Here is a 24,159-nt window from a genome sequence, read left to right on the forward strand (position 1 = left end):
GCTGAGGCAAGAGGTGCTGGTGGAGAGGTAAACACCCATCCAGGAGACACACGCATTAGGGCTTCCTATGTAGAAAGGCCAGAGGCCCCCCGGGTCCTGGGCTTCGGGTGGAGAGTTCCACGGCCAGGACAGGCCAGAAGCCCTGGGAGGGCCAAGGCTGGACTGTGGATAGCTGCCTCTTCCCTCCCCAAACCCCAGGCTCAGGCTTCACTCCTTGTGAGGTCCCAGGTGACACCACCTGTCTGTCAGGACACACCTCCATTTTTAAACACTCTGCTGAAGTTCCTGTCTGGCTCAGTGGGAGGTGGGATTACAACCTAGGAGTCCCTCCCTGCTGTGGGCTTTGGGGTGCTTGCTCCTTGCCCCACCACCACCAAGAGAGGAAGCTGAGAGTAAGAGATGGAACTGTGAAACTGGGCAACCGGGGCTTCCCAGACGCCAGGCCACGGACCTTGAATTTGGAAAGACTGGGGCCAGGAGGAGGGGGCTGGCCGCAGAGCGGGAACCGGGCTGTGCCGCGCTCCTCCAATCCCGCAGAGTGCTCCCAAGGAGAGGTGACCTCGAGCGAGAGGACTCCCCAGACTCTAGGCCTGCGGGGAGAAGCCACGGGTTTCCCCCGAGAGCGCCCGGGAGGGTGAAAGTCTGGAGGCGGGCGCTCGGGGCGCGGCCAGGGGCTCGGGGGTGGGGGTGGGGGCGCACTGGCGGGCCTGGCAGGCCTTTGGCTTTTTTTTTTTTCTTGTGCGAACTGCCGGGCAGATGGCTGGGCGGCTGGCTGGGGCCGGGGTCGGGCCCGCGGCGCTGCTGGCTCTGCGCGCTCTGCTGGCTGCCGCGCACCCACAGTGTCTGGACTTCAGGCCGCCCTTCCGGCCGCCGCAGCCGCTGAGCTTCTGCGCGCAGTATTCCTCCTTTGGCTGCTGCACCGCAGAGCAGGACGAGGCGCTGGCCCGGCGCTTCCGGGCTCTGGAGACCCGCATGGACGCCGGGGTGTGGGCGACTTGTGCCGGCTACGCGCTGGACCTGCTGTGCCAGGTGAGCGGGAGCGCGGCGCCGGGGGCACGCGGGCCACTGGTCGATGGGGGTGAGAGGTGGAAAGGCGGGGGCGGAGCGGGGATGGCATCCCCATAAGGGTCTCCCAAAAGGACTCAGGAGTGCGTCCCAGACTCTGAGGGGGTCGCTGGGGTTCAGGGGGGCCCTGGCATCCCCATAGGGGCATCCCCATAAGGACTCAGGGTGGGTCCCAGACTTTGAGGCGATGGCAACCCCACAGGTGCTAGGCTTAGGAGTAGATCTTGGACTTTGGAAGTGATGGCAGCACAGGGGCGAGGGTGAGGAGTGGGTCCCGGACTTTAGAGCTTTGGGGGTCCAAGAGGGAGTGATTTAGCACCAGGCAAGAAGACCGGGACAGCTCTTGTCATTCATTTGCTTTGGGCCTTTTAGGAGGCTCAGTTCCCCTCAGAGTCTTTCTTTTAAAGATTTATTTATTATGTATACAATGTTCTGTCTGTGTGTATACCTGCACGCCAGCAGGGGGAAAACCAGGTATCATTATAGATGGTTGTGAGCCACCATGTGGTTGCTGGGAATTGAACTCAGGACCTTTGGAAGAGCAGCTAGTGCTCTCAGCCCCCTCCCCTCAGAGTCTACAGACTCCTACTCTCTGGGACACCCTGGAAGCTGCCCCAGGGCCCCACCTCAGAGAGCCCTGTCTCTGTCAGGTACCGGGATGGATGAAGGCGGGATTGGAAGGGGATGCAGCTAAGATAAGGGGTGTGACTTTGTCAGCAGCCTTAGGACTGCCTGAGTGTCTCTCAGGGTCAGGGGTGGTGGTGAACCAGGGCCTGCAGTGCCCAAGGTCTTATAGTACCCCCCTTTCTGTTGTGCTGCTGGCCGCTGTCCCCTCTCACCTCCCCTCTGACGGTGGAGCCCTTAGGTCCACACCGAACTACCACTTTCCTTCTGTTGATGTGGACTATCTGACCGCTACCACTGGATCTGCCCGCCTGATCTGATTGCAGGAGCGCCAGCTAGACGCTCCAAGGCTGGCTCTAGACAGTGCAAAGTTCCTGTCCCAGCCAGCAGGGGGCAGCCTAGAGGACAGGACTAAAGGGGCTGACTTGGTTTGATACTACCGCCTCTCCTGACTGTGAACTTGAGAGCTTCACCGTTTGTCTTTCACTTATGTTGTCTTTAAAAGAGGGACCGATCTCCACCCCACATGTCATCCCATGGCGCATAAACGGCACAGGCAGAGTGGTTCAATTGGGGTTTGTAGGTAAATTCCTCTACTGTTTCCTTGCGGTCTTAGAGAGAGAGTGAGGGTCAGGGACCATTTCAGGAAACGTGGGAGCTTACCCAATGGTGACATGGCCCAGTGGTGGGTCAGGAGACCTGAACCACACTCAGTGCTCTAGGTGCTAGGGTCCAGGGGAGACCACGGTGCTCCAGGCTGTTCTGTTCATCTTGTAGTGGGTTCTACCCAGCCACCCCCAAAACTTTGCGCATCCCGAGAGAGCTAGAGGGTAAGCCACCCACCTCTCTTTCCATCCTGAAGGTCCACCTGAACAGCTCATTGGTCTCCCTGCAACATCCAGGCCAATAGCAGGGTCCCTACGCCCAGGCCATGCCTGCTTATAGGGTACTCACCATGTGCTAGGCCCAGCAGGGCGAAGGAGATGGACAGGACCAGGGAGCATGAAGGAGTCCTGAGGCTGTTTGCTGGCAGGAGGCACCTCTTTTTCCTTGGGAGCCTGCCCAAAATGGCCTGAGAACTCTGTGGCAGAACGTCTGCTCATACCTCCAGTGAGTTGTCTCTTGGGGTGACCTCATGTCTGAACTGAGCTTGCATCAGGCTGTCTGCCAAGGCTGTGGTGTGGTTCCCTTGAGGGGGCTCTGGGAGAGTGTGGGGGTGCCACCCTCACTGCCACCAATCCCAAGGACTGGAGCCTTGCCTACAGGTTTCTGTCAGTGATCATTCAAGCCTCACAGCTGTCTTGTGGAGGAGGCAGGAGGCTCTTTCCTGAGGCTTTGCCCTCCGCTGGGAAAATGTGTCAGGCAATGGTGGCACACAGCAACCTCAGCGTGGCTGACTTCTCGGTAGCTGGGTGCCTGAGTTCATCAGCAGGACTTACCTGAAGAGCAACCTGTGAGGGTGTTTAGCAGACATGTCCCCAGGGCCAGCGAGGAGTTGGTTCTGTGTTGCTGGACCCAGAGGCAGCTGGCAAGTCACAGTCTTAGCCTCAAAAGCCTCTCCATTCATTTCAGGAGACAGACAGACAGACAGGCAGGTGGACATGCAACCAAGAGACGATCCCAAGGTACCAGGGCAAGTAGCGAAAAGCCCTCAACAATCTGGTACAGCCTGGAAGAGTGACCATTGAGTTACTCCCTCAGGGTCCATTTTATTTGAACACTCACTGAGCAAACACATGGAGTCTCAGTTTATTGCTCCCAGCAACTCTTTGGCGTTCTTGTCCCCTTTTATAGATGGTGACATTGGTGCAGAGAGGTAAGGAGTTCGCCAAAGATCACACACAGAACACAAACTCTGGCTCCAAAGCCCTTCATGGAACCACCTCATAACACTGCCCCCTGCCCCGAAGCCAAACTGTGTGCTGGATCCTGGGGTGCCTGTCCTCCAGGGCCTCGCAGTCTGTGGGTGGACAAGCAGGCAAAGAGAAAATTGAGTCCTGGCCAGGCAGAGCAGTCAAGCCCTCCTCCCTTCTCCCCACCCCTCTGGTGAAGCAGAGGTGATGGCAGAAGAGGAGCATGGCTTCCCGGAGTAACAGACAACCAGGAGAAGAATATCTGTATGAGTCAGAGATAGAGTGTCATGGACACCGGAGGGGCAGGAGTCTGCCCTGGGAAAAGGAGGAAGGAGGAGACTTGTGGGGTGGGCCCTGCCTCGTGAATAGGAGTTTGCCAGCTGTGGAAGTGAGGGAGGAAGGAATGTCCCACAGAAGGAACACTGTGTACAAGACTCCTCTTTCCTGGTGGGGGTGGGGAGGGGTGGGGTGGGGTAGGTGAGATACCTTTGGGACTCAAGGCCATGAGTCATGACTGTCAGAGAGACTGGTCTTTGGCAACCTTGGGGCCGGCAGGTGGCAGGTGTCTTGTTCCCGTGGGTGTTTCACTGCCCACCGTACCTGGACATGAGGTCCGGTGACTGCCCACCCTCTCTGTCAGCAGCAACTAATGTTCCGTATTGTCATTTACTAACTCTGGGTGGCTCTGGTCTGAGCCCCACTTTCACATCATGTGTAAGGAAGAATAGGGAGAGCACGTGTAATGGACTGCTGGACTCAGTGGTCAGTATTCGGGTACATGCCAAGGTCCTCAGGAGGTCCCCAGAGCCCCTGTGCCGACGTTTTGGCTGAGTTTTAACAAGGAAAGGGCTATCAGGTCATGTCTTGTCTCTACTGTGTCTTTGGAGCCAAGGCCAGTGCCTGGTATGGTCTGTATCCATCAGAGACCAGTCTAGTGAAGCGTTGGAGAGAGCAGAAGGCTGGGGTGAGTCCCGCTCTGGCCAGTTCTGGGCGTGTGGTCACTGTTAGCCCCAGGTCCTCATCTATAACACTGGGGTCACAGTGACACTGCCCCATAGAGAGAGACGGAAGCCTGTGGGTACACAGTCCTCTCAGGTCTCCCCTTTGGCCACTGCTGGCCCAAAATAGCATCCAGAGGATCATGGGAGAGTGGGCCCTGCGTAGTCCAAGGTTTGGCCATCTGGCCTGGCACACACAGCGCAGAGCGGAGCATAGGAGATATGACACCTCAGACAGGGACGGTGACTGACAGCAGGGCCTCTTAGCTTGTCAGGTGGGACTCAGCCTACAGCAGCGGAGGGACCAGGGGCCGGGCCGGGGATGACTGAAGCTGTAAAGGGAGGGAGCCCTGGCCTGGAGGTCAGCTGTCCGCCTGCTTTCCAGCGAGGTCTCCTGCTACAGCCCAGCCTGGGTTCCTGGTGAGAGCAGGTGGCACAGCTGACATTGGCTGCTCTGTCTAGGAATTGCATCTCTAAGTCCTCTGGGGATCCAGAGCTGAGTAGCCCTGGGGCTTGGGGGAATGGCAGCAGGGGTCTGTCACCGCAGAGAGAAAAGCAACCACAGCGTGAAGGGGACTCCACAAGAGGGTTCTCAAGGAACTGGGTTTGTTTGTTTGTTTGTTTGTTTGTTTGTTCTGAGAGTTTTGCTGCAGGCAGGGCAGGGAGATGGTCTGGTAAGGGGTCATGTGACTTATTCCAACAAGACCAGCTTCAGGGTAGGACGGTCTGGGGCAGGGTGGAGGGTGGGCACATTAGCGGCCCCCACACTCCTGCTTGTGGTCACAGACTTGCTCCCTGAGGCGGTGACTTTCCTCTCATGTGGTATCATCGGGGGTCTGAGTGGGCTCTGCAGCACCCCACTAGTGGGGAAGCCTGCACGGCAGAAAAAGTGGTTACTTCTCCCTTCCGAGGGCAGAGCCAGCCGGGGAGAGGCCCCTGGAAGTCTTTCTGGTCTGGCAGCACCCAAGGAGATTCGCTAATCTCACAGAATTCTGAGCTGTAGCTCCAGTGAGGAGAGCTGCAGGGTCCCGCTGGGAGGAACTGAGTCTGAGGGCAGGATAGATGGGGTGTGTGTGTGGGGGTATCCTGGGAGACACAGGCCTGGGCTCAGCCCAAAGTCATGCAGGTGCTGTGCACGTGTTTGCTGTCTAGTTATGGAGATGGTAGGGCAGACGGGAGACCAGACCCAGACGCCACTAACCTGAGCACATCACTGAATAACACGGGAGCCCCCCCACCTCAGTCCACCCCCCCACCAGTGAAATAATCATAAACATTAAATGATAATCGATGTGCGAGTGTTTTGACACGGGGCACTGTGGTTGCCGAGGTAAAACAGTTTTCACTGTCCCCCCACTGTTTGCTGTGCCCTGGGTGCCCTGGGTTTATGTGAGGGTCTAGGATACAGCACTGAAGAAGAGCAGAAATTCTTGCCCTGACAGAACGCACACTCTGAAGAAGATAGGCATTAGGACTGAAGGCTCATGGTAAATGCTGGGGCTCTGATTTGCTAAGTAGTCAGAGGTCAGGAGCAATGGAGAGGAGGCCTGCAGGGGGACGGTCAGATCTCAGCAGGTGACCCTTGAGTGGGGACACAAGCTGAGCAGGCGTGAGCGCCCCTCCCAGCATCTCTGAGCCCTCCTGTCTCTGCAGGAATGCTCGCCCTACGCAGCCCACCTCTACGACGCGGAGGACCCGGCCACCCCCCTGCGGACAGTGCCTGGCCTGTGCGAGGATTACTGCCTCGACATGTGGCAGCCCTGCCGAGGCCTCTTCCGTTACCTCTCCCCTGACCGTGAACTCTGGGCCCTGGAGAGCAACCGGGCCAAATTATGCCGCTACCTGTCCCTAGAGGACACTGACTACTGCTTCCCAAGCCTGCTGGTCAACGAGAACCTGAACTCGAACCTGGGCCGCGTAGTGGCTGATGCCAAGGGCTGCCTGCAGCTGTGTCTGGAGGAGGTGGCCAACGGGCTTCGGAACCCCGTCGCCATGGTACACGCTGGGGACGGCAGCCACCGCTTCTTCGTGGCCGAGCAGGTGGGGCTGGTGTGGACCTACCTGCCCGACCGCTCGCGCCTGGAGAAGCCCTTCCTGAATGTGAGCCAGGCGGTGCTCACGTCACCCTGGGAAGGGGATGAGCGCGGCTTCCTCGGCCTTGCCTTCCACCCCCGCTACCCACGTCCCAGGAGGCTCTACGTCTACTACTCTGTGGGGGTTGGCTTCCGAGAGTGGATCCGTATCAGCGAGTTCAGAGTCTCGGAGGATGATGAGAACACCGTGGATCACAGCTCAGAGAGGTGGCTTCCCCGGAGCCCCAGCCCAGGGAGGGCCGCGTGGTCACGTGGGAGGCCGCGTGACCCACACTGCTGTGGCTGTGGGAGCCTGTCCGTCTTGAGTACTGTGACTATTCAACAGCCCCACACCGGGTGGGGTGGGCTGCTGAATCACTTGCTCTGGGGCCTGGAGAGCAATGATTTTGCAAAACAGGCACGACGCGGGGCCATGTCCGACCCCTGCTTCTGACCTCCTTAGGCCAGACGCTTCTCTGCTGTTCTGCCGCAGGCTCTGGAGAGTGATTTCATCTGACTCACACAACTGAATGAGGTCATAGCTCAGAGGGGGAAGTGACCTCTCAGGTCACACAGCTAGGAAGCATCCAAGCTGGAGCCCTGGTCTCTCTACAGAGGTGCATCCAAGGGCGTGCTGGGCTGTGGTCTCTGTCTGTCTGTCTGTCTGTCTCTATCGGCCTCTCTGTCTGTCTCTCTCTGCCTCTGTCTCTCTGCCTGTCTCTCTCTCTCTCCAGGGTCTTGTGTAGCCCAAGCTGGCCTGGAACCAGCCAAGACTGGTTCTCTGTCTTTACCTTTCAAGTACAGGAATTACAGGCATTGGTGACCATGTCCGGCTTTTACCCTATTTAAACTGCTCCTACCTCTAGGTCCCCAGTGCCTGCAGAACCTACTTGCTAATATTTATGTCCCAACTGTTTCAGAGGGGAGTTGACCTGGCTTGGTCACCCTGCTCCAGAGGCTCTCCCAGGCAGAAGCAGATACTGAAAATAAGAGTCTTGGCTGTTAAGAGTGTTGGAAGTGGGGCTGGAGAGATGGCTCAGCAATTGAGAGTACTGACTGCTCTTCCAGAGAACTGGTTCAATTCCCAGCAACCACATGGCAGCTCACAACTGTCTGTAACTCCAAGATCTGACACTCTCACACAGACATAAATGCAGGCAAAACGCTAATGCACATAAAATAAATATAATAAAGAAATAAAACTAAATCTTAAAAAAAAAAAAAAAAAGGACAGCCCGGGGAAGGTGGCATTGAGCCTGGACCACCGGAGAAAGTTGCCTCCTTCTATGGCTAGAGGGATCCAGGGAGAAATGAGGTGGTGCTGCATCCCCAGAATTGTGGGGTAGGAAGGTCTGGTTGGGGGGCGGGGAACATAACCAAAGCCATGGGGGAAGGGCAGAGATGTTGCCAGAAACACAAACAAAACACCAGCCCCACACCTGCCTCTCCTAATGCCCTCTATTGGCTGATACTGTTCAGCTGGCAAAGGACCATGGAAATGTAGTTCAGAGATGCTGCCTGCCCCTACCCCCAAGTAAAGAGCAAGTTAGAGCAACGCTAGGATCAGGTGTGTTGGTAAAACCATGTGCTGGATGAACCTGTGAACTGTTAACATTGACCTATAAAAAAAGAGAAACAACCCAAAACCATAGCATTGAGGTTAATAGACATCTGTCTCTGGCAGCCAGATTCAAAAAGAGAAGACAGAATTTTCATGATTACACCCAAGCCTGGGAGACTACTTCTCAATGGGAGAAGATTTATTCCATGGACCTGACAGAAGAGAGATGGAGGATGAAAGCATGTGTCTCCAATAGTGGCCTAAAAAGTGACTTGTGATAGAAACAGAAGTTGGAAATTGAGAGTGCTTGCTCCATGTCCTATAACTGCAGCAGGTAGGAAGTGGAGGCAATAAGATCAGGGGCATCAGGAGTTCAACGCCATTCTTGGCTACCTAGCATGTTCTAGGCTAGCGGAGCTACCAGAGACCCTGTCTTTAAAATATAAAATAAAATTGGGTGTGGTGGCACATTCCTTTAGTCCCAGCACTGTGGAGTCAGAGGCAGGTGGATTTCTGTGAGTTCAAGGCCACCTTGGTCTACATAGTGAGTTCCAGAGCATCCGGGGATATATAGGGAGATCATGCCTAAAAACAAACAAGCGACAAACAAGAAATCCTGGAGCTGAAGAGACAGCTCCATGGTAAAGAGCATCTCTGGCTCTTTTCTGGAGGTTCTGAGTTCAGTTTCCAGCACCCACATGGAACAGCTCATAACAGCCCATAAGTCCAGTGCCAGGGGCTCTGCTGCCCTCTTCCGGTACCAGGGCATCTGCATACACGTACACACAAGTAAAAAGAAAATAAATTACTAAAAAATCTTTAAAAACACAAAGTATTGCATGTTTTAGACAGGGCCTTCAATGAGGGTCCTCCAGGCACAGGACACAACACAGAGCTGGACTCGCTCACTCCGAGGGAGAAGTTGTCACGGTTGGCAGGTGGGCAGGGCCAGGAGTGAGCCATCATTGGTACCCAGGTCAGTTGTCAGTGTCTTCCCATGGCTGGAGGTGGGTGACCAGCAGTCTGAGCTGGCGTCTGTTTGGGGGACCCTGTGGGACTCTAGAAGGGTCACATGCATCTGCCTCACCACGGAAAAGAACCAGTCAAGACCTGCTTCTAATGACCTGGTCTCTCTGTGTCTGTTGTTTCTTTTGTTTATTCCTGCTTTGTTTTTATAAGGTTAGCGCAGTGGCAAGTCTTGTTGAACCTGGTTATTTTGGGAGTCTTTTTTTTTTTCCTATGTGAGGGGATTTAGTACAGAGACTTAACCATGTGGTAGGGAGAGGGCTACGGAAGGGAGAGCCGGTGACCTGAGAACTCCAGCTGCTGTATGTAGTTGCTGCTGGGGTGGAGGAGCCACCTGTGGGAGTCTGCGTGGCCACTCTTGTATCTCTGCGCCTGCTGCTTCTCAGGACACAGACTGGCAGTGTCTTCCTTCCTCTTGCCTTCCCCCGTCCATGACAAAGCCCTAATGGGAAGCCAGCTGTAGGCCTACAGTAAAGGTTTCCTCCAGTGGCAGTAAGAGGGCCCACTATCCCGAGAAGCTCATCCTAACGATCAAGGGTGCATGTCAAATGGGCTCTGGTCACCAGATGGGGTGTGGGAAACAGGATATAGTAATGGGGAAGTTGATGACCTTCCTTAGGGTACCAGGTTAGAAAGCAGTTGAGAAACACTAGCCAGAGTCCTGCTCCCAGTTCTGAGGCTGATGGCCTGTGTGCCCTGAAGTGGGTCATTCATCTAGGTCCTTCCTTGACACGGTGAAGTGGATCATCCCTAAAGGTCCTTGTGAAAATAAATAACACATTACAAGTGCTCTGGAGTCTTCCCCGCTGCCGTGTGGCGTCTAAAAAAACATTTTACTGCTATTTTGTGGTTACCGTTTTGAGTGTGTTTTTATTGAAGGGGAACTTGTCTCTGTCTAGGATAATCCTGGAGATTGAAGAACCAGCCTCTAACCACAATGGGGGCCAGCTGCTCTTTGGGGATGACGGCTACCTCTACATCTTTACGGGAGATGGCGGCATGGCAGGAGACCCCTTTGGGAAGTTTGGAAATGCGCAAAACAAGTACGCCCTGCTTTCGCTTGGCTGAGGCTTCTGTGTGCACACAGAGCTGCTTGAAGTGTTTCCGGAGGGCAAGCTTCCGTCCCCGCCCCACGGAGCAGGGTGGTGGCCTGCAGATAGCTGGGACCCCGGCTCAGTCACCTACCCCCATTGATTAGCGAGGACGATGGAGACTTGTCATGAGGAAAGGAGGTGCCAGCAGTTGCCAAGGGTCAGGCACAGTGCCCCTTGTCACAGACTCATTAGAGGTGGCAGCAGTGAGCGTTGGAAGATGGGGTTTTCTCCGAGGCGAACGCTGGCCTGTGGGCCTTGCTGGAGTCATAATAAATGGGGACAGGTGGAGGACAGGCTGGAGCAGAGTTTATTCCCATGAGAGACCCACACGCGGTCTCACCTTCACTTCTCTGTTTCCCGGTCTAAGCCAATGGCTCGGCCTCCTCCTCCTTCCACGTGTGTGAGCATGCGCATCGACATGCCTCAGGAAGCAAGTACACAGGGTAGTGCAGGAGGCCCAGACAGCCGTTCCCGTTCCTTTAGTGAATATTCGAAGCCTCTTTTGGTCCAGAAAGTAGCAATCGTGGGGATGTGTGGATTGCAGCTTGCGGCGTATGCATTCCGGTGGACAGTGAGAAACACCCCAGCTTTTCACTTTGCCCACGTTCTTGGAGCTGAAGCTGAGAAGCTAGATGAGGATTCGTGGATGATTGAGCAGACGTTCAAAGTGTCAGTTTGCTGTTGGGAGTTTCTGCCTGTAGATCCTGGAGCTGGATGTGGGGTGAAGATGGGGGCCTGGGGTGCCCGGCCCCGGGAATGAACCATTGCCACTGGTGTGCCTGTCACTGTGATGGGACACTTGTGAGGTGTTGCTAGTGAGGGAAACACTGGGTTCTAATGCTCCGTGTCAGTGACAGCTCCACAAATGTGAAACACCAGCGCAACAGCTCTGCTGGGCAGGCCGGAGGGTGGGCCAGCCCTCAAGTGCTAACAGAGAGGTGGCATTGGGTTGGCACAGCAGGCACCACCATGAAGAGTGTGCTCCCGGTCTGCTAACTCCAGGTATCTCCCAGAGAGCGGTTCGAAACCTTCTTAGTGCTGAGACCCTTTAATACAGTCCCTCATGTTGTGGTGACCCCCAACCATAAAATTGTTCCGTTGCTTCTTCATAACTGCTGTTTTGCTACTGTAATGAGCTCTAATGTGAACATCTGGTATCTGGGATATTTGATCGGAGAGTCCCCCAAAGGGGTCACGACTCACAGGTTGAGAACCACTGTTCTGTATGTTTCCCGTTGCGGACCACTGCGTTAATGGATCAGTGAAGCCGACAGCCACTTCCCCTTTCCCCACCCCCCACACGGAGCTGCCAGGAAGTTACAGCAGCACGCTGTCTCCCTTCCCCGCTAAACTTGGTACCCTTTGCTATATCTGCCTTTGATGGCCTGCGCTGGTTCAATGGCCCGACACCTAGTGGTGCTCCCACTGTGGGAGCACCCGGCTGGGTGAGAAAGACGTAAATACGAATTCTTTCTCTAGCACAATCGTCGCCTTACAGGACAGCTGTGAACAGCAGCACGCACGACATCAGGGCTTGGGATCGTGGAGTTCCATAAGCAGCTGTGGTGAAATGCTTGGGTTTCTAGGTACTTTGGAGTGACAAGCTGGGCGGCGGCGGCTTGTCGTAGCTCAGGTCTATAAAGGGCAGCTCTGACCTGAAAGGCAGGCGAGCTGTGAGGAGGCAGCGCAGCCCTAGGTGTTGGGTCAGGGCTTCCAGCCAGGCTTGCCGCAGTGAGCGCGCGAGACGGGAGGGTGTGCCCAGAGGCAGGTGGCCGAGCAGGGCTTGGGCTGAGCGAGCGAGCGGGGTGTGGGGTGTGGGGTGTGGGGTGCGCCTCCTCCTCGCCTCCTGCGCAGACCCATCCTAACCAGCCTGCGCTCTCCGCCCCGCTCGCAGGTCGGCGCTGCTGGGCAAGGTGCTTCGCCTCGACGTGGACCACAAGGAGCGCGGCCTGCCCTACGCGATCCCTCCGGATAACCCGTTCGTGGACGACCCGGGAGCGCGGCCCGAGGTCTATGCCCTGGGTGTGCGCAATATGTGGCGCTGCTCCTTCGACCGCGGAGACCCAAGGTCTGGCGCCGGCCGCGGGCGCCTGTTCTGCGGGGACGTGGGCCAGAACAAGTACGAGGAGGTGGACCTGGTGGAAAGGGGCCGCAACTACGGCTGGCGAGCTCGCGAGGGCTTCGAGTGCTACGACCGCAAGCTGTGCGCCAACGCCTCCCTCGGTGACCGCGCCCCTGGGGGCCTCCGAGCGGGCTCTGTCCGCTCCCCTCCCCCCCCAGCTAGACCTGCCCCTCCCCTCCCCAGCTCAGACCCTCGACACGATGTAGATCCAGCCCGACCCATCCCATCCTCTTGGGGACTCCCACCTCGGATCGGCATAACTCCAGAACCCCAAACCAAACCAACCTGCCATGCCCCGCTCCTCCCTGGGTGCGTAGACTGAGATCTGCTCCGTTTCTCTGGGGACTCCACCGAGTGGTCCCATAGGAGACCTCCCTCCTCCCTCCGTCCCGGGACACCCTACCACACTTCCTCATCTCCATCTAGTACTGTCCCTGCCTCTTTCATCTGACCGGCTTTCCCCACTCCAGACCCTCCCTTCAAAACCTGCCTGTACTTTAGGGGACCCTTCAAGCAATGCATTAGGCCCCTTCTCACAATACCCCCCCTAAAAATACGGTATGCCCCTTCCCTGTTCAGGCCATTTCACACCATCTCAGGGTGTGGCTCAGCGCGGCTTGCGAAGCGAAGCACAGGATGAACCCACTTTCTCATCTGCCCCTCAGATGATGTGCTGCCGATTTTCGCCTACCCGCACAAGCTGGGCAAATCAGTCACGGGGGGCTACGTGTACCGGGGTTGCGAGTACCCCAACCTCAACGGCCTCTACATATTTGGCGATTTCATGAGCGGGTAAGTGGTCTACATGGCCTATGCTCTCCCTGTCTGGTAAAAAGGAGAGTGTTTGTATGTGTGTGCTTAGGAGTGGGCCGGATCTCTTCCTTAGTGAGAAAGTCCCGGGCATTTTTAGAAGTGATCAGTAGAATGAGCAGGTACGTGCGAAGACGGTCAGGTGGATGGCGTGGATGGAAGCATGAATGACTGGGCCGGACAGGTGGACGAATGGACGAATGGGTGTGGGAATAACTGGATGGATGGGTAGACAGATGGAATCCCTTGTGCAATATACTAGCCGTGACCTCCTCTTCCTTTGCAGAAGACTGATGTCCCTCCGAGAGAACCCAGAGACAGGCCAGTGGAGGTACAGTGAGGTCTGCATGGGCCGTGGGCAGACCTGTGCCTTCCCAGGCCTCATCAACAACTACTACCCGCATATTATCTCCTTTGCAGAGGATGAGGCTGGTGAGCATCCAGAGATCCCCCCCACCTTCTCCCCAAGCTTGAGACTGTCACCACCAACCCTGGTCACTCCACTGGCCTCTGACGGGAAGGAAGCTTAAGCGGGAAATGACTTTCATGCTGGGGAAGGGCGTGTTCTGGGGCTGGGCTTTTCCTTGTGCCCTGGGATCTGTTCCTGAACTTCCCCTTTCTTATCTGGAAAATGGAAGTGGCCATCCTCCACCCCCACGGAGGAGTAGATGGGAGAGCTAGAGACATGGGTGCAAGTCCCGAGAGTCAGAAGGAAAGATGTGGAATATGGAAGGTAGGCAGGTCAGAGAGCAGCCGGGTTCCTGATGGCAAGTGTGCTTGAGCCGGTGAGGGAGCAGCTAATGCTGACTGCTGTTACCGTTCCAAAGCAGGCAGACAGCCTTCTGGCCTGTCACCGGACCTCACATTCCGGCCCCTCTTGGTTTTGATGCAGGGGACAGAGGGGGAAGGGAGGGGAGCAGGCTAGAATCCCACCCCAGCGTCCTGCCTTTGTCCTCGGCCCTGGGATTGTTCCTTGACAAAAGGCCAGGGGCCCCTAGCAGGCCTTGGTGCAGGCTTCTTGAAGTTTCCAGGCAACGCTCACCGCGGCCTTTGGAGGGGTATCCCCTGCAGGGCCCAGTGCCCAAAGCCCCTGGGGGGCCTAGTCTGGGAAACCTTTGTTGAAATGACAACCTCCCCACCTACCCCCACCCCACCCTCATTAGAATGTGAGTTTCCCAAAGGGCAGCCCCAGCTTCTGCCTCACCAAGGTCCTTAATCTCTCTGAGCCCTTGGAAGCCTTTTCTTTGGGTTCGGTAGGGGGTTAACACGATTTAGAAGTAGCGTCCCTCCTCCCTAGAGTCTAGGAGGAAAGTGCAGTTCTCAAGGGCCCTTCCTCAGTCCTTTGAGTGACACAGAGTGACAGAAAACCAGGAGGAGGCACATGTGAGCTGGCCAGTCCTGGATCATGAAAATACCAGCGCTGGCAGGCAAGGCATAACAGCTTCTCCTGGCTCCTGGCCATTTAGCTGTGTTTTGGACATATCTGACGATGTTAAAAAAAAAAAAAAAAACTCTGCTGCCCCAGTAACCTTAAGGGGCATTTGCAGCACAGAAACCAAGAGGACAGGGTCACCCAGGCAGCCCTGGCAGCTTGTGCATACACGGGCTGTGGGGGGACCAAGCTCTGAGACCGCCATGGCCGACAGACTAGGCCTGGTCGAACCCCATCTGAGCCGGGAGCAGGATAATGCTGGATGGAGCTGGGAGCCTCTATGGGGCTAGGTAGGATGAGAGGTCAGGGAGCTGTGCTGCCATGAATAGAGGCATGCTGAGGTGTTCGTCGGTGGGGTCGGGGCCTCCCTCTGAGCCTGAGGGGCCTGCCTACACTTTCTTGAGGTGGCACACACACTCATCGCCTTGTTCCCTGTTCAAAGGGGAGCTGTACTTCATGTCCACGGGTGTGCCTAGCGCCACAGCCGCACACGGGGTCATCTACAAAGTGATCGACCCCTCCAGGTGAGTCCCTGAACTCCCCCCTCCATCTTTCACCTCCTCCCACCTCCTCTTCCTGCCTCAGCTCTCGCTGTGAGGCCCTCTCCTTGGTTCAAGGCCCGCAGTGACTCCTGAGTACAAGCCCTCTCAGCTCCCCATGGCGCGAATGCTGAGATGAGTCACAGGCCGGGCCCTAACTGTTGGCAGCATGCACAGCAGGTAGAAACCCGTACCCTGTGGGTGCCTTCCTTCCCTGACTCACTTTCCCTCCTGACCCCCCTGGCCCTTCCTCCCTCATCATCACTTGGCTTTGGGATTGTCTGTCACGTGTCCAGACTCTCCAGGATGAAGGCTGTGTCTCCTCACCCTAGTCATACCCCTCAGGTCCCAGGAATGGCACAGAGCGACATGACATTAGGGTGTGGTTAATGAATGACTACTAATGGTCTTTGTAGAACCCATTCCTAGCTTATAAATTTTTGCTTCTCCGTCAGAGTAGCCAATCACCCTGAATGCCCAGACACTAGGTTTAGAGAAGTTCTAAAACACACACTGAACGTAAAAATTTGTTTTCCAGCCAGACACAGCAGTATACACTCGTAACCCCAGCAATTTAGGAGGCTGGGAAAGGAAGACTGCAAGTTTCAGGCCAGCTTCTGAGAGTTCTAGGCTAGCCTAGGGAATTTCCTAAGATCCAGTCTCAAATTAAAAGTGTGTGTGCGGGGCTGGAGAGATGGCTCAATGGTTAAGAGCACTGCCTGTTCTTCCAAAGGACCTGGGCTCATTTCCCAGCACCCACATGGCAGCTCGCAACTGTCTGTAATGCAAATTCCAAGGGATCTGACATCCTCACACTAATGCACATAAAATTAAATGAATTATTAAAAAGTGCATGTATGGGGGTAGTGTGTGTATCTGTGTATGCAATGTGTGTGGTATGGGTGTATGTAGGTATATGTGTTTGCATGTGGGGGTGCACATATGTGGCCAGGAGTTAACAAGGTTGAGTGTCTCCCTCTTCTGCTTATAGGTTGAGGCGGGGCCTTTCTCTTGAACCTTATAACGGGGTAGTCTGGCTAACCAGCTTGCTGCAGGGGCTCCCTGTCTCCACTTGGGATTACAAGCAGGTTATAACCCCAACTTGCCTTCCGTGGGTGCTGCCCAGCTCCGGTCCTCACTCCTGTGTATACCCTGAATCGCCTCCCTGGCTCCAGATTAGGGTGTCTCTATTGTGTATCTCTGATTGTCCTTAAGTTCTCTATACAGACCAGGCTGCCCTGAACTCAGAGATCCACCTGCCTCCTCCTCCCAAGTGCTGGGATTCAAGGTGTGTGCCATTATGCCTGGTCCATTGGCGTTTCTTTCAGTCTAGGCTGGCTTTGAACCCCTCAGGCTTCTGCCTCTAACTCCCAGATGCTGTCATGCCCAGTACATGCTCCTTCTTGATCTCAGAACCCCATATCTCATTTAATTAGCATGTTTTCATAGCTCCAGTGGTTTGCAGTCTCCAGCAGCAGCTTCTCAGACTTCTTGCTCCTCACATTGAGTGTGCGTTGTCTTAAATCATGACTTATGAAAGTACAGACTGACAATTAATGACATAATGTCTTATCACATAAGCACCGTCCCTCCCCTTATATGCCTCCATCTTGTTCCCCCTAAGGTCCCATCCACGTCTGTATCTGTAACCTCATACTTGGACCACAGTCAGCTTTTACCTCATTTGCTTGTCCCCGAGGAGTGTCATTGTCTGCACATGGCACCATCCCTCTGAAAAGGGTGCTGGTCACCGTCTGCAGGGTCACTCAGCCATTGTCATCTTTCATGGTTCTTGGAAGTAAAGGTTATTTTCACTTAAAAAACAAACACTGGGGCTGGAGAGTTGGCTTCATGGTTAAGAACACTGGCTGCTCTTCCAGAGGACCTGGGTTCAGTTCCTGGCTTCCACATGATGGCTCACAACCATGTGAAGCCAGTTTCAGGGACCGGACCAGATGCCCTTCTGCCCTCTGCTGGCACTGAGGTCATGTGGTGCACAGATGTACATATAGCAAAACATTTATACGTATAAAACAAAAACTTTTTTTAAAAATAAAAAAGTGCTTCCTTAAGGACCTGTCATTATGCTGAGCATCTCATTCCTGTCAGATGGCAACCTAGCTGCTTTCTGACCTTTGATTTTGCAACACCCTCTCCCTCTTGTCCCTATGTGTGGAGAAAGGACCTGGCAGGGCTTTGGTATTTTCTTGCTCAAAGTCCTGAGGCAGGCAGAAGTGGGTGGGGCTCCTCCCCTGTTCCCACGTTCTCCTCCATTTTATTTTTCTCTTTTGGAAGAAGTATGTCTCCTGACATCTATACCTCAGAGGCCTGGTAGCAGACATATGGAAAAGAAAGACAGGGAGGAAGGCCCAGGGGTCACAGCTCACTGCCTGAACAGAACCACTATGCGGTTTTGTGGTGTGGTATACAAAGATTTTTTTAAAAATATATATAATTTCCTTAAGAGAGACAACATCTCCCCTGCTTCCCAGATTTGCCTAAAACGCAGACTCAGTGAGAGGTCAGAGTAGAGATGGTCTCATCCCCAGCTTTGAGAAGTCTGTGTGCCTTGTAAGAGGTGTATGTCTCTTCCTGTGCCAAGTCTATCTGGGGGCGACCTCATCATGTGGCTATTTCAATTCCAGGCTGATGGAAACCCCATTGAAGTCCTGGACCCACGTGGGGCAGTCTTGGAACAGGGTCGGACCCATTCAAAGAATCACAGATCAACAGCCAAAAACTAATTAAGATGGAATTCTGGTCCTTGTGTTTCTGCAGGCTGGGGAAGGAGCCTGATGACACCCTGGCAACCTTTCTCAGCCTCTTTTCTCTGAACCACAGACCCCAAGACTGTACTGGGCCTGCTGCAGCCAGCTTCCCACGACACCTCTCTTCTGCCCACTACGTCTTTAAGCTTGCCTGACTATCTTCACGTTTCTTCCTGGCCTATGTATCACCAGAAACCCAGAAACCAGAAGCAGGGAGAGAGACTCTTAAAGGCCTGGGGTGGAAGGGTTGAGCAGGAATGGGGAAGTGCAAGAATGAGGTGAGCAAAGCGGTGAGGGGCTTCGGGGTAGTGTGGCAGGACTACGGTAGCTGGACTGTTGTCCCTGATCACACCTCTCTGGCCCCTACCCTCTTTGCCTCGCCAAAATGGAAGGAGACGGGGTGGAGGTGGGGGTGTGGTGTGAGAGTAGGGGATGCTCAAGGCTGCCTCCCAATTCTGATCTTCTGTGTGTGTGTGTGTTGGCAGACGGGCGCCTCCAGGGAAGTGTAAAATACACCCTGCTCAGGTGAAGGCAAAGAGCCGCCTCATCCCCTTTGTGCCCAAGGAAAGTGAGTATTTTCTACTGGAAAAGGGGGGCTCCCACTACCCCTCAGGTCAGCCCGAGGCTCCAGAGGGACCTAGAATGCTCTCACAGCCTCTACACCTAGGACCATGTCTGACACCTATGAGAGATGCAGTGTCAATGGAATATAAGCACAATGGGTCTTGTTTGACAGATCTAGGTCCAGGCAACCCCTGGATGTAGGGAGGCAACCCCAAGAGGGTACAAACAGAGGATAGCTGTGTCGGGCAAGGCATGCTCAAGGCTCTTGGGAGGACATCCATCTGTGAGTAAGGGGGTGGGAGCATTTGGGCTGGGTCTTCCATAGTTCCATTTTGTCCCTTTTGGCTTAGGACAGAGAGAGCCATGAGCAAACCCTGTGTTCTGAAGGTTATTCAAGGCTGTGAATGACTGTCTGGGCATGGAGTCTTGCAAAAGGGGAGCAGGGGCTGCTCCATTGGGTCCAGTCTAGGCACAAACAGTGGCTTGGTATAGTCAGATCTTTTGTATACCAAGAGATGAAGGAAATCCATATGTCTATCCATCTGCTCATCCATTCATCCACTTTCCATCCATTGGCCCATCAGTCATCCATTCACTCACAAATTCGCCCATCCATCTATTCACCCATCCATTCATCAATCCACCTATCACCATCCATGTACCTACTTGCCCAACCTTCCCATTCATCCATCCACTCATCCATTCATATACCAGTGTATCCATTCATTTATCCATCTACTCACTCAGAAATCCATCATCATCATCATTCATCTACCCATCCATGATTCATCTAGCCACCCATCCATCCAAACATCAACTCATCTATCCACCTATCCAGTCAAACAATCCATCCATCCATCCATCCATCCATCTAGAAAACCATTATCCATCCATCTAGTGATTCGTTCGTTCATCCTGCTATCGTCCGTCCAACAATCCATCTGTCTTAGAGTTTCTATTGCTTTGACAAAACACCACAATCCAAAGCAACAAAGTGTTTATTTTCATTTACAACTTGCAGGTCACAGTCCATCTCACTGAGAGAAATCAGGGCAGGAACTCAATGCAGGACCTAGAGGCAGGCACTGAAGCAGAGGCCATGAAAGAACACTGCTCACTGGCTTGTTTGCTCATGGCTTGCTCAGACTGCTTTTTTATATAACTGAGGACCACTCGCCCAGGGTTGGCACCACCCACAGGGGGATGGGCCGTTCCACATTACACATTAATCAAGAAAATGCCTCACAGACTTGCCAATCTCCCCTCCCCCTCCCCAAAGACAAGGTTTCTCTGTGTAGCCCTGGCTGTCCTGGAACTCATTCTGAAGGTTTTGCTAGCTTCATCTTCTATGTGGAAGTTGGCTTCTTCATGGAAAACAGAGGGCAGGAAGCAATGAGTCCTTTGCTCCTGTAAGCTGTCCCACTTCTCCCTTACTGTGCCCGAATTTCAGGGTCTTTCCACTTACTCCTAGAGGACACCTGGAAAAGCGTGGGCCAGTCCGCAGCAGCGGATTGGCCAGGTGCCTGCTTGCCAACCAGGGCTTCCTGACCGCCGAAGCTCCTGACACAGCACTAGGCTATCCTGCTCAGGGGTCAGGGTGATCCATCAGACACAGCTGGCTCCCAAGAGGCACCCTAATCTTAGGGTCTGAGTGGAGCCGGACTAGGCATCTTCCTTAGAATCTGTTTTCCCGGCACAGGCTGGGGATTGCGTGGATGGAGAGCAGAACTAGGCAGGACAGCCAGTTCCCTCTGACCCCTGGCCTTTCCTCTGTGCAGAGTTCATCCGGACGCCTGAGAGCACTCCTCGCCCCACAGCCCGCGCTCCCACCAAGGCGCCCCGCCGCAGGCGCCCCACGGCCGCTCCCCGAGCACCCACCCCGCGGCCCACAAAGCCCGCGAGGCCCACCCGGCGACCAGGGGCCCGAAAGGGAAACGGACGACGGCGGGGACGTCCGAGCACCGCGGTCCCCGCACCCCAGAACGGCTCGGTGCGCCTGGTACGGCCCGCGGGCCTGAGCCCCGGCCGCGGCCGCGTGGAAGTGTTCGTAGGCGGACAGTGGGGCACGGTGTGCGACGACGCCTGGGACACCAAGGCAGCCGCGGTGGTGTGTCGCCAGCTGGGCTTCGCGCACGCGGTGCGAGCAGCCAAGCGCGCCGAGTTCGGCGAGGGCCGCGCGCTGCCGATCCTGCTGGACGATGTTCGCTGCGCCGGCAGCGAGCGCAACCTGCTGGAGTGCGCGCACGCCGGCGTGGGCACGCATAACTGCAAGCACGAAGAGGACGCTGGCGTCGAGTGCAGCCACCAGGACCCGGACATGTAGCCTGGCCTCTGCCGCCTGGCTGTGCCACCCTGCGAGGATGGAGCCTGGGGTGGCCCCTTGGGTCTGCGGGCGCCTGGTGCAGCAGGCACCATGGTGAAGGGTCCAAGGTGTGGTTCATCTGGACGTGACCTCTGTGTCTGTGTGCGTGTGGGTGAACGTGTGGGTGAGCGTGTTGGTGTGTGTGTGTATGTGTGAGTGTGTGTGAGTGTGTGAGTGTGTGTGTGTGAGTGTGTGTGTGTGTGTGAGTGTGTGTGTGTGTGTGAGTGTGTGAGTGTGTGTGAGTGAGTGTGTGTGAGTGTGTGTGTGTGAGTGTGTGTGTGTGTGTGAGTGTGTGTGTGTGTGTGAGTGTGTGTGTGTGTGTGTGTGTGTGTGTGTGTTTGGTTGGTGAACGAGATCACTTACCTGCCAGCACTTTGGAGAGCGCGGGCAGGCACTGTTCAGGAACAGCACCCTGTAGGGAGGCTGGTTGCTTTACAGTGTCAGACTGAGGGAAGGAGCTGGCCAGCCCTCCCCCTGCCAGGGCCGAGTGACAGGCACCAGAACAGCAGAAGCGTGGCCTGAGAATCATGGCCAGAGTGCGAGCAGATAAGGCAGTCCAAGGCACCGCAGAAACGAACGGGCAGTTGGAGAGCCAAAGAAGGGTCTCAAAGGACCAGGAGGCTGTGGCCATTTGCTACCCACCAGGGATCAGGCTGAAAGGGATCAAGCAAGCACCCATGAGAAGCCATTTGACACTCCCTGCAGGCAGGCACCCCGGGGAGGCTGCTGGTTCCCCTCCATCATTGAAGCCTGACTCTCACCTATTCCTGTTGAGAGCCCTTAGGCTCACACTCTGCTCCCTTCAGCCTCTGAGTCCCAGGTGGGGATGCAGCATGGGGAGGGGCTCTCCTTTCTTCCTCTTCTGTCTCCATCACCTCCTAGGGGATCCTCAGATTCCTCAGCCCCCATCTGAGAGTAGCCTTTGGGGCCATCAAGACTACTCATTATGGCTGTGTCAACCACTTGACTATTCACAACCCTTCCCTCTCTCCTCTTATCCCCCCCCCCACATCCCCGGAAGCTGAGTTACAAGGTGAGGGGCCCCAAATGAAGAGGGTAGGGCCTGCTGCTTCTCTCCCTGCTCTGTAGGAAGAGGGAACAGTGTTAGGCCTCACCGGTGACTTTGTCTGGTGCCTGGAGCAAGTTCTGGATAGCTGTACTTAGTTAGCATCAGAGAGGGGCAGGGCTGGGGAAACAGATGAGTCACCGGTCAGGGAGAACAGGATGTGGCCCTTGTCTGGCAGCTATGGCCAGGACTCAGGGTGAGGCTCCTGACCCAAGCTTTGCAGGAAGAAGTCATCCCTGCGCCGAGTTCTGATCCGAACGGGCCTGAGTGGTGTTCCAGGCAGAGCAATGGGTGCGGCCTCGGGCTTGGTGACGTCTGCCCCTGTTCATTGCAGCTTCGGAGGGACCTTGAGGGTCACCCTGCCTGCTCTGCAACTCAGGAGGCTGGCTGTTCTCGGAAGTAAAAGAAAAATTACAGACAGCAAAGGAAAACATCTGGAGCAAAGCTGTGCAGCCACAATACTGGGAAGCCGGGGAGCCCGTGTCCTGTGTCTTCGCAGTGCAGTTCTTGGGGGGGGGGCAGAGTGTCTACACAGTCTATCCTGGTTATTGGCAGGAGGAGGAGGAAGAGGAGGAGGAAGTTCAGGTGTGAAGGACAGTGTGCTGAGCAGGTATGCTTGGGCTGGCAGGACTGGCTGAGAAGGTTCTTTCAACCTTGAGCTCCCAAAACACCTGTGTCCACCTCTTAACACATTAGACTAGAAGGCAGCGAGGGTTCTAGTCCTTGCTGTGTGGCCTGAGGTCGGCCAGTCACTTAACTTCTCTGAGCCTCATGGGGAAAATGGAGGTAGTCAATAGGACTTCTGAATAAAGAAAAATAAATAAATAAAAAATAAAGGTAGCATTCCAGATGCATTCCAGAATATGAATCTTCTGAACGGAAAGCTCGGTATTGATTTGGTGACATTGATGCTGGCAGCTGCCAGCTGTGTTAGGTAGGAAGGCATGCCACGTGGAGGGACTGGCATCAGGGTGGCGGAGGAAGAAACAGGCAAAATGAGAAAAGTGAGTCCCTGCAAGATGACACGGAGGACTCTAGCCTTCCAGCCTGGTGTCCGGCCTCTCACCCTCTTCTCGGTGAAGAACCAGCCTTTATGCAGAACTTGCTGCCTGCCAGGTTCTTCAGGTGTGTTAGCCCCCAACCCGATGCCCTCTCCCCCTGCATGTTCAACATCACCATCCCTCCGTCCCCACGGTGCCTGTAAACTGGTGTCCAGGGCTTTGGAGAACTGAGGCTCAGGTCTCAGTGGCTCCCCCGTCCCTCTTCTCCCTCAGGCAGTAGCTCCAGGTCCCCCTTTGCTACACCTCCCCAGTGGTGACTGCTGGGAAATGGCACCCTATGGGGGTTGTTCTGACTAGTTCTTACTCTAGCTTAACCCTAGCTAGCAGAGTCGTCTGAGAAGTGGGAACCCAGGCTGAGAAAATGCACCCACCAGATAGGCATGCAGGAAAGCCTGTCGGGCATTTTCTGGATTAATGATTGATGAGCGAGGGCCCAGCCCACTGTGGTGGTATCACCCCTGGGAGGGTGGTCCTGGATGGTATAAGAGAGCAGGCTGAGCAAACCACCGTGGGGGGGAAAGCAAGCTGCTGAGCAGTGTTCCTCCTTGGCCTCTACATCGGTTCTGTGTCCAGGCTCCTGATGTGAGTTCCTGCCCTGACTTCCCTTGGTGAGATGTAAGCTTAAACGGTTTCCCCCGAAGTCACATCTGGTCCTGGTTTCACCACAGCAACGTAAATCCTAACCAAGACAGGGAACATGTGGGAGCTTGCAGAAACTCCACACGGGCAGCAGGCCCCGTCTCCATGTTGACTCAGGTCTGGCAAGGGCCAGGGTTTGTTGTTTGAGTTCCTGTGTGATGGATGCTGTGACCTGAGGGCCACGCCGTGGGTTGCTGTCTGTGTTCTGTTGCCCAGTGGAAGCATGGGAGCCGTGGAGGCAATTCAAGTTTCCAGAAGCATATTAAAAGAGGAAAATATTTTTATGGCTGTGGTGCACACTTTTAACCCCAGCCCTCGGGAGGCAGAGGCATCTCTGAGTTCGAGGTGAGCCTGGTTTACAGGTCGAATTCCAGGACAGCCGAAGTGGCACAGAGAAAGCCAGACTTGAACACAACAAACAAAAATGTTATTTCATGTGTATTGGTGTTTTGTATGCACGCATGTGTGTGTACTACCTGTGTGCATGGTATCGCTGAGGCCAG

At 55.1% G+C, this 24,159-nt stretch overlaps 1 protein-coding gene across 2 annotated transcripts; it reads left to right on the forward strand.

The window, feature by feature from the left end:
- The first annotated feature begins 322 nt into the window (after positions 1 to 322).
- On the forward strand, positions 323 to 23,924 carry Hhipl1 (HHIP like 1). 2 transcript variants are annotated; one of them, XM_021664182.2, is made up of 9 exons: positions 323 to 1,029; positions 6,194 to 6,840; positions 10,099 to 10,242; positions 12,188 to 12,516; positions 13,081 to 13,207; positions 13,512 to 13,657; positions 15,100 to 15,181; positions 18,450 to 18,532; positions 20,307 to 23,924. In XM_021664182.2, exons 1-9 carry the CDS (start codon positions 757 to 759, stop codon positions 20,849 to 20,851), a joined length of 2,376 nt encoding a protein of 791 aa, XP_021519857.2. In that variant the 5' UTR covers positions 323 to 756; the 3' UTR covers positions 20,852 to 23,924. The 2 variants fall into 2 exon arrangements, with proteins under 2 accessions (XP_021519857.2, XP_021519858.2); XM_021664183.2 differs by lacking the exon at positions 18,450 to 18,532 and having other exon boundaries at positions 20,307 to 20,469.
- Positions 23,925 to 24,159: the final 235 nt, after the last annotated feature.

Source organism: Meriones unguiculatus, chromosome 7 (assembly GCF_030254825.1).
Source record: "Meriones unguiculatus strain TT.TT164.6M chromosome 7, Bangor_MerUng_6.1, whole genome shotgun sequence".
NCBI classification, from domain to species: domain Eukaryota; kingdom Metazoa; phylum Chordata; class Mammalia; order Rodentia; family Muridae; genus Meriones; species Meriones unguiculatus.

Excerpts from the sequence above, each read along its gene's own strand:
- Hhipl1 (XM_021664182.2), top strand. The coding sequence starts at position 757 with ATGGCTGGGCGGCTGGCTGGGGCCGGGGTCGGGCCCGCGGCGCTGCTG. Across the intron at positions 6,841-10,098 it reads GTGGATCACAGCTCAGAGAG|GATAATCCTGGAGATTGAAG; the intron begins GTGGCTTCCCCG and ends GTCTCTGTCTAG. Across the intron at positions 10,243-12,187 it reads TTTGGAAATGCGCAAAACAA|GTCGGCGCTGCTGGGCAAGG; the intron begins GTACGCCCTGCT and ends CCCCGCTCGCAG.